General features: G+C 34.2%; 1 protein-coding gene and 1 long non-coding RNA gene across 10 annotated transcripts in view; one reads left to right on the top strand and one right to left on the bottom strand.

Moving 5' to 3' along the window:
• Nucleotides 1–3,965: 3,965 nt before the first annotated feature.
• The window catches only part of chb (CLIP-associating protein), a 42,408-nt gene continuing 31,224 nt past the window's right edge, over nt 3,966–15,149 (bottom strand). For 4 of the 9 annotated variants that reach the window (XM_025218489.2, XM_089071580.1, XM_025218493.2 and 1 more), the window contains 22 exons: nt 14,766–14,797; nt 14,590–14,674; nt 13,751–13,825; nt 12,816–12,973; nt 12,500–12,736; nt 12,035–12,288; nt 11,756–11,946; nt 11,458–11,583; nt 11,158–11,274; nt 10,958–11,053; nt 10,694–10,874; nt 10,384–10,615; nt 9,657–9,722; nt 9,085–9,416; nt 8,653–8,956; nt 8,370–8,557; nt 8,124–8,274; nt 7,928–8,057; nt 6,382–6,541; nt 6,086–6,299; nt 5,805–6,011; nt 3,966–5,723 (listed from right to left, as the gene is read on the bottom strand). In XM_025218489.2, coding sequence (XP_025074274.2) covers nt 5,517–5,723; nt 5,805–6,011; nt 6,086–6,299; nt 6,382–6,541; nt 7,928–8,057; nt 8,124–8,274; nt 8,370–8,557; nt 8,653–8,956; nt 9,085–9,416; nt 9,657–9,722; nt 10,384–10,615; nt 10,694–10,874; nt 10,958–11,053; nt 11,158–11,274; nt 11,458–11,583; nt 11,756–11,946; nt 12,035–12,288; nt 12,500–12,736; nt 12,816–12,973; nt 13,751–13,825; nt 14,590–14,674; nt 14,766–14,797 — 3,743 coding nt within the window. In that variant the 3' untranslated portion in view covers nt 3,966–5,516. The remainder of the gene's footprint in view (nt 5,724–5,804; nt 6,012–6,085; nt 6,300–6,381; nt 6,542–7,927; nt 8,058–8,123; nt 8,275–8,369; nt 8,558–8,652; nt 8,957–9,084; nt 9,417–9,656; nt 9,723–10,383; nt 10,616–10,693; nt 10,875–10,957; nt 11,054–11,157; nt 11,275–11,457; nt 11,584–11,755; nt 11,947–12,034; nt 12,289–12,499; nt 12,737–12,815; nt 12,974–13,750; nt 13,826–14,589; nt 14,675–14,765; nt 14,798–15,149) is intronic. The other 5 variants (XM_025218491.2, XM_089071582.1, XM_011640194.2 and 2 more) reach the window with 4 other exon arrangements.
• On the top strand, nt 5,596–6,804 carry LOC105428103 (uncharacterized). Its single transcript, XR_967965.2, has 2 exons — nt 5,596–5,738; nt 5,967–6,804. It is a non-coding gene; the product is annotated as an uncharacterized LOC105428103 (long non-coding RNA).

Consider the following 15,149-nt stretch of genomic DNA (forward strand, 5'->3'; position numbering starts at 1 on the left):
AATCGCAATGTGCCAAAATTCACTGCCAATATTGATAACGTATTCATGTTATATATACATATCATAAAGCCCGGCAAACACTAAGTTACATGTAATATAAATCTTAGTTGTAATTTTCCACTCAATAATGTAACTATTATAAAATACACGCGTAATTGTTATACAACAGTTACATCGAGTGGAAAATTATAACTAACATTTATTTATTGCATAGTAATAATAAATTCGTGTTTGCTAGGGCTCTTTGTAATCTTTTATATATGTAACATAAGAATAACAGGAATTCTTCCCTTTTCACTGAAACTGTGACTACTTTGAATCTACCTTAGAGAATTAGAACTCTATCGGGGATCGTAAAGAAGTTCTTTGCAATTATATTGTAAACTTTGCAATTATATTGCATTAAAATTCCTGCAATGTTGTTGCAAATATTGTAATATTGCAGCAATGTTGTTGCAATGTAGATCTGTACTGCACAGATGTATATTCGTTATACTTAAGGCTTCTATTCACCATTACTATCTCAATGTGGCATCAGAAGCGAGAAAATAGACAATAAAAATTCTTGCAAAAATATATTTAAATAGAAATAGTTCTCAATGAAATTGCATTTGCGATTAATAGAATAGATTTATGAAATAATATACATATAAAATTATCTTTTTGTTTCAGGGGATGAAATTAAGTCATATTTATTTCTATATATCATTTCGTTTTTTGTCATGTATAATTAATTTTCAGATATATAATTATTTATTAATTAATAAAACAAAAGGAAAAGTTTCGATATATTTTAATAAATTGCTTTTATCGATTATAAGTTTTGCTTTATTAAAATATATTAAATAGCCATTTCAATATATGTTTGAATTTTTATGTGTTTTTTCTCGTTTCTGATATCATAATTTGAGATAGTAGCGATAAGTGAACAAGAGTCTTAAAATGAAATAGATATATACAGAAGGAACTGTTTCCGAATTATTGTATGAAACGAACGTCCTAAATAATTGCGTTATCGCATTTCCACTTTTACTTTCTAATTCTGATTTTGTTTAAATCCTTGATTTTGTATTAGTATACGTCATTTATTGATCTGTTTTGATCCAGTTAGAATCACGGCTAATAAAAATGAGAAGAAAAGAAAATATTTGAAGCTTAGCGAAAAGAAAATTTTAATGCAACGATAAAAAACAGATTTATAGATTTTAGTACTGGCAGTGAATTTTGGAACACAGCTATGGTAAGATGTTTCGAGACGACCGGATATCTCGTCGATGATATCTTCGGGATGTCACGATCTACGACACATGCATGACATGGCGAAGATCCGTTATGCGGGATAGTTGATCATAATCATCGCCAAGATGATGGTTCGAGATCGATCTGTGATGAACGATAATGAACGAATCGTCATAAAAGAAACCTTGCCGCTTTCCTTCGTAATATTTTTTATTCCATGGCGCGATTATTATATATTGTCTGTGAGCTCGTATTAATTTAATCAACGGGATGAATGACAATTTGAATAATTCGAAACCAAGATGAATGTGATCTAATAAAGAAAAAAGATTTCTTGATATAAAAACGGGACGTGTCTTTTTTTTTTCTAATAAAAAAATAAAATACATGATTTATAGCGTGTACCACAGAGAACGTTCGAGAAAAATTTTACAAGGCTGACAGAGTTTTACAAATTTGCAGTGAGAAAGATAATCTACAGGGATTTTGCAGCAAGGAAGATCTACGGCAATTATAATTCAATGCACATAAAATTTTTGTGGAAATAAAAATGCAATAATTAACACAATACATTCTTCATTCATAAATAATTACAGTGCACCGCATTCTGGTACTTCATCAGAGGGCTTTATCATCATTTTTCGTGAGTCGAGCTTTCTCCAGGAATCTCCTCGACCGATGATTTCTCGAATTTCAGAGATAAATATCGCATAGCGGATCGCCCGAGTCGCGCACTATCAGGCGATCTAATCATACACCCTTGAGATTTTCACCAACGACAATCTCGAAGCTTCGAATAATCAGCGACACACGCCGATCCAGGATACCTCTCACAAAGCGGGCGAATAATCGATTTGTATGCGTCGTTCGATGCGAAAGAAAAACAAAAAATTGCGGTGCGCGTAGGGACGGCACGACGGAAAACGCTCAATGACGAAATTCAAATTATGCGCTCGAACAGTTAACAGCGATGTGTTAACAATATAATATTAAAATGACAACGCAGAACGGCTTACATCCTACAGCTCCTCCGCGGCGACCGAGCAGTCCGGCCCGCGTTCGCACGAAGAAAAAGAAAGGAGGCTGTCGCCGAGGATCACGATTACGCAACGCTGCTCATCGCCGAATTCTCGTATATGTATATTATCACACACGCATCGAGTTACAGTTATAACGCAAGTCGAGCATCGGTATAATAATAATAATAATAATAATAATAATAATAATAATAATAATAATAATAGTAATAATAATAGTAATAATAACGCTCGTAAAACTTAACAGAACAAGCGAATCGATAAACACGATCACCACGCAGAGTCTGGCTGTGTCAAAGAGCCTCGTATCCTCAGCACGACCAACGCTGCAGGCAGTGATAACGAGCTATCTAATCTGTATATCAATTATTAATTATATAATTATATAATTATATTATCATGTATTATATAAACACTACATTATGCATCGTATATATATATTACATATATAATATAATTATAGGTTCTACGTATAATTATGTATCATATTGTATATATGTATATATGTACACAATCAGCACACGTCATGCACAGGCCATGCCCTAAATCGGCGTGAAACCAAATGGGTCGTCAAGGTGCTGGACATCGAAAGCGTTCGGCACAAGAGAAGAGAGCAAGTCTACGAAGATTCGCAAAATGTATAACGTTTTAAATTCTCATCATCTTTAAATTTGCGCGAATGAACGATTTATGCGATTCTCGCGTCGAGCCCCCTCTTTTAATTTTGCATGCTCGAAAAGTCTGCAAAGGCAGATGGCTCAATGGCACATTTGGTTCTCCAGCGGATTTAAAGGCGCAATTAATCTTTCAATCGAAACGCCGCGCGGAATATTGATTCTTTATTCAAATGCGCGACCGAGGATCCGTCTCTACCATGGAGCTACTAAAGATTGTTATTTATCTCGACAATAATTTGACAATTCAGCTTTCGAACGAAGTGTCGCATAAGCGTAGAGTAATACACGCGTGGAATAAATATCTATTCGTGAAATGTACTTTCGAGATTTCTATGGAGCGCAGAATGGGAAAAATATCGAGTCCATTTAGAATTTCGCTATGCTACGAGAATAATCGATAAGATCTCTTTATTCTTTTCTTTTTGTTCCTTTTTCTTTTCTTTATCGCGTTCATAATGTTCATTTATGCGACGTCGGCAACAGTTAAAGACTTTATGTATCTTCCATTTTTATTATTCCTTTGACTGTGCTACCCGCGGAATTCTAAGTGATGCTAAAAGACAATCTTCAATCAAATCCCGTCGCGTCAACGCCGAAGGCACCAAGTAAAAGAAATACAATGTCTCGTGTTTTTCTTTTACATCGAATTAGTTCTCACTCTAATTATTCGGTATTACACTTTTCCTTTGGCACTATTTGGCCAATTATTGTGTTCGAGACGTAAATTACTGTGTCATCACGCTAAAGTAAATTATAGAGGTATTATTAGACATTCACGTTTATCGAAAGTGGACTCACGTTTCTCTGTCTGTTCACGTGTCCGATGTATTCGCGTATATTTGCACGTTGAACAACGTTTGCAAAAACAACTTTTTTTTCTCGATATCTCATAATACTTCAATGAACCGCCTTGACAAATACATAATAAAATTAGATTTTATTATCCTTATATATTGTATCTCGACTAAATATATGTAGTAAGAAAAGGACAAAAGGAAGATGATCTACGATGTACAATATATAATATATAATTTTTTTTTTCTTATACAGTAAACAGAAACGACAATGGCACAAAGTGTTACTAAACTCGTTATGTTAGCATTTGATTTAGCGTTCATTCAATTATTGGCAACGTGATGAATAGTTTAAGTGTTAACGTTAGTCTCGAGCAGATCAATTTACTAATCACTGCTACTTTATTTATGCTTGCTTCTTAAACACGCGCTAATCTCTCAGTCACACAAATCTCTCTCATTCTCTCACATTAAATTCGTTTTTTTTCTCTCTCTCTCTCTCTCTCTCTCGCTTCACATTTATTCTTTCTTGTTTATATGTATTATTTGTGTGTCCTATGCATGGTTTGTCAAAAAAGACTCGACTATTCCGACTTTGTCTTTTACGTCATTGTGCGTCCTTGGGAATCTGACTAGCACATAGATTTCAAAATACACTTTCCTTTGCACTTTCCTTTTCACGTGTCGTTGCTGTGTATTACGATGTAACGTAGCACACACGATTACGTTCGGTGCTAAATATAGATTCGGTATTAATTGCAAACAAGCGATATTTAACGTCTGCTGATTAATCCGCATAATTAGTATTCAACTGCGCATTACGAGAAATGTTGAAATTATCATCCGTAGACAGTGATGTTGCAACGTGTGTTCTCTCAATTATCACTCGCCTCATTGAATTACAAGTCTCTCACAGCGATAAAAGGATTACAATCTTGTGAGGAAAAAAAAAGTTCCGCTACTTGTAAAAATGAAAATAAAATCTTGGCCATGTACGTATTAACGAAAATATTATACTTTCTGAATACTGTAACTTCCCACTATAAAACACGGCATAGCTCACATAGATCATATGTACAGTATCGATAATAATAAGTAGGAAATAAAAAAAGACAATTATAGTAGAAGTGAATAAATTGAAAAATCGTTCATTTCGCACAAATGGACACATAATTTTGCATAAATTTCACGAAGAACCTTTTTATGAAATAAATATTACGAGCGTATCACAAAATATTGTGTGAAAATTTGCCAACTAAAATTACAATGTGATGCTCGCTTACGCACTTCCTACTTACACATTCTTACTTTACAATTAATCTTGTAGAAATAATTATTTCGTACTCAAAAAAAAGACGAAAAAAATTAAGTGAATAATACATTAGGAATTTTCTTCGTAATCTTCACTCGCTTATAAGAATTAACATGTACAAGACGCACTTAATCTTCTATAAGCAAATATTTCGATAAACGTAATACCGGAACGAATATCGTTGCGCTGATTCAGTATACAACATCACTGTCGTATCGGACAGCGATCACACGCATGCCGTTGCGAAGTGACGCGCGCGCACACACACATACATACACACATCAGTCTCTATCGTATCAAAACTTCCGTGTCATATTGTTAAAATCATCATCGTCATCGACCATCATCACGGATCGGACTTACTGAGGAAGCTAACAAGCACTCGCTCATGCCGCGCGCCGAAGCGGGCGAATCTCTTAAGTATCGCGACCCTGAGAGTCGTGGTATTGGATGTTAGTTAATTCTTGTTATTACTACGCGGACTTGCAGGTTGACTGTTTGCCTGTTGCTGTGCACGCTGTATGTAGATGTTCAAGAGCTTAAGTTTGCTGGAATACAGACAGCTCAGATGTGGCTTCAGTACTTCTTCGCCGACCGCAACATGGATCGCTACCATACAGAAAACCGCACTTTTGCGAACTGCGCTTTCGGCATCGTCATAAGCCTATGATATAAAAAGGTATGTTATCTACGATTATCTAATTATAATTAATAAAATTTCCACATTTCTACTAAATTCTCTCACCTTGATAAGGCCCGGCATAACGTTGGCCAGGTGAGGTTCAATAGCATCTCGACCCCAGTGCTCTACCACCTTGTGTAACATTTTTATCGCGCCCATATTTAGTGGATACGATTCTGTAGCAATTATAGTAGAAACTAAATGAATAATTTGTTCCGGTTTTAGAACCATGGCCATCGTCGCTGCGCATTTCTCCGCGTTCCAATGGACCTGTTACGAACGATAAATATAATCCAGTCCTGATTCTTAATAAAGATAAAAAAAAATTGAATATTAGTACTCACTGGAGATCTGCCACCGCTACCGCCGGAAGAATCGACTTTTTGATCATCTGATTTGTAGGCATAGATAACTTTTAATACCAATAGCTCATTGTAAGAGGAAAAGCTTTCTACTAATTCGGGACATTTAAGCATATCGATTAGCGTTTGCAATACTTCTACTTGTACCACTTTAGCATCATTGGACAAGCTATCTAACAGGACTTTGAGCACTTTTCTGAAACACCAGAACAGAATTATAATTATTAGGATTAAATTGCTATGTGAGATGCATACAAGTTATTTCTATTAAAACATACTTGAAGTTTCGTTTAATATATGATGAATCGCCTTCACGGACATATAGTTGAAATTCTTGCAATGCTGCTACTTTCTCCGAAGTTTGTGCCACTTTAGATTGCAGAGTTTTAACCATATTATCCACGATTTCTGGTCTGTTTATCAAATCAGGGGATGATCCTATACATGTAAAAAAAAAAAAAAAAAAAAAAAAACATAAAACATTTCATCATTGCATACAACTAGTGATCTTTCTAAATAAAAATAAAAAAAAAAATTAATTGGAGAGAAATTGGAGAGAAGTTAAAGACCAACGAACGAGCAAAATTGGATGTAAATTGTACAAAAATATACCTATAAATAAATATAAAAAGTATGTAAAAAATATGTAAAATAAATGTATGTAAAATGTATGTAAAATAAACATGAAATATTCATACAAATTTTATAGTCATGATAAGTTTATAACATCATATATTCAATGCGAAAATTCTGGTAATAAACTTGTAATCGTCAATGATATGAACATAACTAATTAATACAAGAATTCGCTGAGTTCGGTATTAAAATGTATTGTGAAAAATGATAAATGTGAAGATGATTAAAATCATCATATCTTTGATCTCCTATGTGAAGAATATATTAATACTAAGTATTAAAAAAATAAAAAAATAATATATTATATATCTTATATATATATATATATATACATATATATATATATGATATAAAATATAGTGCGCTATAAAACAGGACTTACACATATGTATATGATAATGGATAAGAACTATTTAAACTTAGCAATGAAATATTTATCTTTTCCTAGATCAATGTCTTGAAAACAAATAATTCATAACAAATAAAGAGATATTTGTTTAGAGATAATCAAATGTTTGGACATTACTTATAAATATTGATTGCAGTTGTTTATCTTTAATTATTTTCAGTAAGTCTATACATATTAGGATAAATAGCTATGCCAAACTAAAATTGAGAAGTTATCAAATAATAAAAACATTATTCTATATTACCAAATAAAAATGTCAAATAGATAGAAAATATAACTTAAACATAAAAAAACTTAAATAATATCTTAAAAAATGGTTTAACAAAGACTACGTAATAAAATATTATTTTCAACAGATTCTTATAAATCAAAGATGAATTATTTGTGTCTCAAATCTTATCATTGAAAATTACAATTCTCTTAGAACTCTCGCATTAAATATATTTTATAAATTTGTTATAACTTTTATAACCAACTACAAAATTTGTATCAATTTTTAGATATTTTATGTTCACTGATTTTACTATTATATTATATTACTTTTACATTTACTCTATATTCATTTAAATATTTTATAATTTTAATGATTGAAAAAGACTAAATAGTAAAGTTGAAATGTTTTGTTATAGTTTAGATTGATAAATAAATATATATATATATATATATATATATATATAAAATTTATACTCATTTTCACTTATTTACTAATCTTTAATCTCTTCAATTTTTTTTTCATTAAATATGCAAGCTATTTTTATTTTAAATAAATAATAACACACCATGCGTTTTATAACCATTATTTTCTTGAGGTAGAATCAAATCACCAGCAATCGTATCAGATCCATTCACAGTTATGTTACTAACAGATCGTCCTCGTTGCGTCGGTGAGGAAACGGATGAAGATCGACCCTGAAAATAATAATTAAAGTAATCTCAAAATATATTTTTGTTTATCGTATTATTATCTAAGCTTACCGAATTGGATAATGTAAGACCTTCCATTCTTTCTTCTACATCGGCCATATTACTGATACCGCTGTCTTTACTAGTAGTGGCTCTCTCCAAACGTTCAAAGCCGTAATTCTGGATTTCGGCGGTTGTGCGTCGTAGAGATCTGTAGGAAGAACTTTAAAAGATTAAGATGTCTCGAAAAGAAAAGATTAAGATGTCTTATAAAGCATATTTAATATTGCTAATCTGGACGCGGTAAAACATACGTACTTGTATACTTCTTCCAAGTTCTCGTCTCCTCCGTCGATTTCAGTCTTCATTTCCACTTTAACATCGTTCTTCGCTTTCGTTCGAGCTGGCGAGCTTTGCGCTCTAGGCGGTGGCGTGCCAGGTGACGCCGGATTACTAGAAGCGGATGATTTCCTTAGATGATTTTGTACGAGGGGCCAAGCTGTCTCCTAAAAGAAAAACAATAATTTAATACGACAATAATACAATAATTTAGCACGAAAAAAGAAACGCTAAATTAACCAATAATTAAGATTCAACATACTTGATAATATTTCGGTAATTCGGAAAGGATCATAGTAATTTGAGGTGGATTGAGATTGTAAAGTGATATCACAGCGTTTTGCGCGTGTCTCCTCACATCATGGCTTTTGCCATCATTTGACCAATCGAGCAGTCGTGCAAGTGCTGTCGCTGCAGAACTGCCCAGCGCGGACGGTTCTGCCGTTTCAGCGATCTGCGTGATAAAAGTCAATGCTGCTACTTTCACGCGAGAATTGGGTGTTTGTGTTGGATCTGTCAGATACCTCATCACAGCTGGTAGAAGCTGTTGGCCCGGGAAACAGTCTCTGGAAACAAATTATTACATATTTGTATATGTAGAAATGTGAGTCAGAAATTCAATATAATCATCATAAACTTAATGATGACATAATAAACAGATGACATAATGTGCAAAAAAATTATAAATCCTCACCTTACAACATCAAGCGTTTTATGGATTTTGGCTTGTATGGATCCCAATAAATCGGTGCCTAATTTATTAAGAAGCCTCGCGCACAAAACGTATAGCCAGTCGCCAAGACCTTCATTGTGAGTAATCACTAATTCGTTCAACGTGTCCAGAAATAAACTGAATACCTTGGTATGGGAATCCATAAACATTTTTGTAAAAATATCCGTCACTCTACGCAAATCTGTTGCTGTCAAAGTGTTTCCACTGCTCAAATAATGTTGTAAGCCCACTAAGCCTTCTTTCCTGTCTCCCCAATGTTTATGACCACAATTTTCAATAATTTCTTTGATATCCTGTAAAATGAGAAAAACATCATTGCATGTTTGTTTCTAAATTTTTATTTCAACACCTAACTTTATATTGAAATACTCTCGATGTAAAAATAAATAATAGAAAAAAAATGTTCAGAAAATAATCAATTTTTTGGCTATTGAAATACAATTGCTGTATCGATTGATTTAAAAGCATTTAATAAGTTATAATTATAACTTTACTTCAATGCGCAGAAATGAAAAGAAAAGAATTTAACAAACCTTTGGGATAGACTGATCCCATAGATCACGATATAGTCTCGGTTGAGAGCCACTCCATGAGAACGACTAATGGGTAGATGGACGATGGAGAGATATGGAGAACAGAACGGCGTGTCGCGTTAGTCCAAACCAAACAAATACGCCGCAACAAAATCAAAAGTGGAAACCAGACATGCATTAGCTACATCATCATACAATGCTAAAAGCTTTATGCATCTTGATTTTCCGTTTTCTTTATTTAATAAAAATTCGGTTCATATAAATAATTTAAAATAATGAATCAATCATTTTATATCTTAACAAAAATTTCCTATTAAATTATAAAACAAAAAATATAAAAAATTAAATGTTTTAAAATGTAAATGTATTAATGTACATGCTATTAAAATTAAAATAAAATCTATTGTGTATTGTATAAGCGTTAATCAATTAATTATAACAAGCGATAACATCTATTATCACATACATAAAAACGTGCTGAAATTCATAATATTAATGTAGCGTGACATGTAAAATAATATGTGTAAAGATGCTCTCCAATTTTTTCTTTGTGAACGTATGTATGCTAGTTTACAAAGAAAACTTGATTTAACGATAAACTTGTTATACAACTTCGATTCTATGTGACATATATCTACTTTTCGATCGAAGTAACTCAAATCCAATACCAAAGCCGAAAACGCATCACTTTCTTATTTCTTTTATTTGTAATAAAACTTATACTTACATCACTGGCTCGTCTATAACCATCGATGCTTCTTTCCGAGCATATACTGCTATTTTCGCTGTCATCACTGTGATCCCCTTTGTTGCCTGGTATTCTGGTGTAGCTGTCGATACTATCAAAGGTCAGAGCATCCGCCAAAGCGGATTCCGCCTCGCGTGATTTCTGCAGCATTTTCTGCGCCATAACTGGTGGCCTAGTGCTGTCCGTTGGTGACATATGTAGATTTCTCCCTCTATCAATCCAAATAATTTGTACTTATAACTTATAATGAATTTATGAAATTTACGGTAATTTACGAAATTGTACATACCTTAGTTTACTCGCGAAACTCCTATCCATTCCGAATCTTTGTGGACTGGGTTCGCGACTATTGCTTGTGCTACCAATAGTGTGCCCGGATAATCGTCTCGGTCTACCTATCAATGATTCGCCCTCTCGATTGTATGTGGCGTAACTTAATCTAGACGACGGGGAACCCGATCTACTGCTAGCTGTTACGGAAAAAATTTGTTAAAAAATGCTTATCCGTTACTCTGTTTCTTTTTTTCATAAAATATATAGGTATAGAACGTACGTTGAGATTGTGACACTCCCGACACTCTTGTCCTTGTTCTTGCAATTCTTTCCGGGCTAGCAACAGCGTTAGGATCCGGAGATTTGCTAGGACGAGCTGTGCGTTATAAAATGTTACAGTGTTCATTCCACGTACATCGACAAGGAGTTATTCAATCATTTTTTTTATAAGATATATTTAAAAATATCATTGAAACTTACGAAGTGCAGCTGCTGCTTTCTGTCTGCTCATATTCGCATACATCAATCTCGCTTTTGCTCTTTGAGCAGCTTGCAGATCAATCGCACTGGTAGATCTAACTCCTGGTGTTCCTCGATCTGCAGAAATATAGAATAGATTAATTCTATGATATTAGGTTTCTACTTTACAACTTCTGTGCAAGATAAAAAGAGAGAAGATTAATATATGACAACAGTTTCGTTTGTGCATCGTTTCTTTACAGTGTGACGTAAATGTGATGTACAAAGTGCGATCTATTTTTGAAACAAAAGAACAATTACAATGACTGTCTGTTGGTCTTTGTAGTATCGGGATACCAGATTGACGATAAGATCGAGGCAAGGACGGGGTACGTCTGAGCGGACCTTGCGGTTGACCCGTGGTCTGATGCAAATTTTCCGTACTACCTTCATATGTTTAATGTAAAGAAGAGAAGTCGCAAAGCAGCATGAAAACAGAGTGACAAGTCCTTTATATTAAGATCGCAGCACGAGTAACATCGACATATTGCAACCGCATATTGTAATCCGTTTTAAATGGAGCACTTTAATCGCGATAATAAGCGGAAAACATCTTTACCTGCCGCGCTCATCACCGGTCTAGCTGTACGCGGGCTAACACTAGACGATCTCGCATTAGCCACGACATTTAAGCTGTTACTACTGCCACTATTGCTGAGAGACATCAAGGAGCGTTTATATGACGCGTCCAAATTATTAAGTAGGATCTCAGCCTGTTCTGGAAAGTGATTTTTAAATGCCCAGTATGATCTGCAAAAAGCAATTAAAATTAATATTATTAAATTGATCAGAGGGTAACTGTTTATTGAAACTTATCTAACTGCGGAGGACTACTCACTTCCTGGCAAAGACTCGCGCTTCCGCATCGGAGTCCGCGATGCCCTTCTTGAGTGCGTCCGGCAGTACTGTTATGTGCTTCTGCAATATCTGCGTAGGCCAGGTTTGCAGGATCAAAGCCAAATATTCCCAGGACGCCCTGCGAATGTCTTTGCTCTTATTGCTCACGCACGATATAATAATAGGCACATATCGACTGCAGTGGGTATTTTGAAGGATAAACCGAACTGCCACCGCGCCGGCTGTCGCTACGACCTAGTTAACATGAAAATGGCAAGAGTAATTAAATTCTTACCTTTAATGGAGATTACGTAAAAACTAACAAACACGTAACCGTTGTAAAACTCTACGAGATAAACGTTTCTAGCGAAGACACATTATGGAACTTGATACAACGATTTGGACAATAATCGGATCTAAATGGACTAGGCGTCTAACAGAAATCTAGAATTCCGCGAGGATTTACCTTGGCACTGTTCTGTATGAGGTTCATTAACGTGAGCAAAACTGCCTCGCCAAAACTGGCGAATTTGGTCTTCAGACTCTGACTCAGAAAGGCGAGAGTTATACACGCCTCTCGCGCTACTTGTGATCTAAGGTCGGTGCAGGCCAGCTCGAATGGTCGCTGTACGTTCTTTAGGCACTCGTAGAAATTTTCATAATTAGTGCCACCCGCGAGTACAATGGCTCTTAGCTTTCTCATCTGTAAGAACAAGAGGACAATGAATAGGAAGTCGTCAAGGTACGAGAGAATGATAATTTTCTCGCTGTCACACACGTACACTATCCATTCTCTGTTTCCAGTCCTTTTTATCATCACCCACGGTATCCTTGATAACTTTCATCTGTTCTTCGAGGTCCTTTGCCGAGAATAGATTGACAGGAGGTACGTCCTCGAATGAAGTAATAAAGCTTTCTTCATCAACGGCTCCGGCTTGCGCTAAAGAGACAATGATAATTTTCTTTATATGCACTTCAATATATGGAAATATATTGTACGCTAAAGGATAATAATAATTGTTTCCAAGAACTATATTTTTCATGCTTTGCACTTCCAGAAACTATCAATGTTTATAATACTAATTCTAAAAATTACATAAATCGCTATGAGCTAAAATAGACAGTGCTTATGAGCAGTCGTCGTACGAATACAAAATGCATTACAGATTAACAGAAATGATGATTGCACGTAGTAATAAATAAGCATCGTGTATAGTTATATGTTAAGTCATAGATGAGAAGCGTATGAATAAGAAGCTAAGTTATCCTAATTAGGGAAAATTGTGCGATATAATTTACTGATAAATTCCGCGTTACAAAATTTATTCTACACGAAAGAGACACAGTTTTTGCTAGAGGATCTAAAAATTTCGCCGAATACAGATCAGAAAACAATTTTGTTGAGTTTACAAAATAATTATGTAGATCATTATTCAAATCGATTAGAATCCAGCAATTTTGTAGTCATCATCATACTTAAATATCCTACATAATAATTTTGAAAGTTTAACAAAATTGATATTTTTAGCCAAATTTAAAAATACTTCAGCAAAATCATTCTTTCCGTGTAGGATTCCAAATTATATCGACAGCGCAATTATCTATGCAATCTGCTATCTTTTCTTGATGAAAAATCTCTTCAATTTTCGAAAATAACGCGATGCTTCTTAGAATTGCCAATTCTTAATTAATTGCCAATAGTAAAATTTAGATATACCTGATGTTGATCTTACTGACAGTGCTCTTTTGACGGTCGTTGCCCTTGGGACCGTGTAGGATGGAGTACCAGGAGCTGTTTCATGCAAGCGAACAGTTAGCGTATCCTCGTCATCGAAACGTCAACGTTTGTACTTATTGACCTTTTGCTGGCGAGTTTCTTTGATAATGTATTGTTAACAATGCAAAAATAAAGCCGCACCGAGATTAAACTAAGCGTAAGTAAGGATTACGACGTATATGGACTTCTCGTTTGCTGAGAGAGACTGCTTTTATGACAATTAGTCAATACTGAGTCATAACATATACATTTCGGATGGAGCACGAAGAGACACATCTCAGGTAAAATGACCGCGTTCAGCAGTACGTTTATTTTGCAACTGTTGGAAGCTTTCTATACCGAGATTGGATTATTTTTTTTTTAAAACTCGAAAAACAATCTCCAATCTCAGTGTATAAAAATTTCAAGTTGTAAAATAAGCGTTCTGCTAAACGTAGCCAATATACAACAAAATTGTTTACATAAAAAGCTCTTTCATTTATGCGACATAAACTAGCACTGTTACGTCATTGTTTCGACATAATTAAAAAAATATTAACATTTAACATTGACACAATAGCCAAATACGACACGAGTACATCTAACAATTTTCACAAATTAAAAATAACTCGTTTCACGATATTTAACATATATTGCTCTTTGTAATTTTCGCACAGTTTGAAAAAAAACTTGTTGCTCTATTCTTGCAATATGTCATGCTTAAAAAATCAGATTGGCGATGTAAGTAGCAATAATTGTGAGATAGGTAAGATGATTCGGATAATAATATTTGGATATACCTAAGGCAGAAATTGGTGTTCTGGCAGGCCCGAACTGACCTCTCTTTGGAGGCATATTCAATCTTTTAACGGGAGCCGACTTGATCTGCAATAGACATTTTTTTCTCAAAATATTTTTTTTCTATAAATAACACGCAATAAAGTTGTGTATGCACTCTTTAATTGATTTTACTTACCGCTCTATCGAGTTCGTCGCTATCCTTGCCAACTGAAACAAAAAAAGAAAGAAAATTGTCAAAGTTGCATCTCATCACAATCTTTCCTCTCTCGCGAGAGTTCCAAAAATAAAAGATAAAAAAAAAATAAAAATAAAAACACAAAACAAAAAATTTAAAAATTGCACAAACTTAAAAAGAAGGAAAAATAAATCAGTTTGTTTCAAAGCAAATAACAACCTAGAAAGAAACAATATTTTAAAATTAATCAACATCGTCTTATGTTGTCGCAAATATTACAACATAAAAGCACACAAAAACGATTGATACGATTGTCGTAAGAAATATTCAAGGATAAGGAAGCATTGAATTGGCATTACAACCGCTTAACCGTCACCGTGACAA

This window comes from Pogonomyrmex barbatus, unplaced genomic scaffold (assembly GCF_055798465.1).
Source record: "Pogonomyrmex barbatus isolate J1 unplaced genomic scaffold, ASM5579846v1 scaffold12, whole genome shotgun sequence".
NCBI lineage: Eukaryota > Metazoa > Arthropoda > Insecta > Hymenoptera > Formicidae > Pogonomyrmex > Pogonomyrmex barbatus.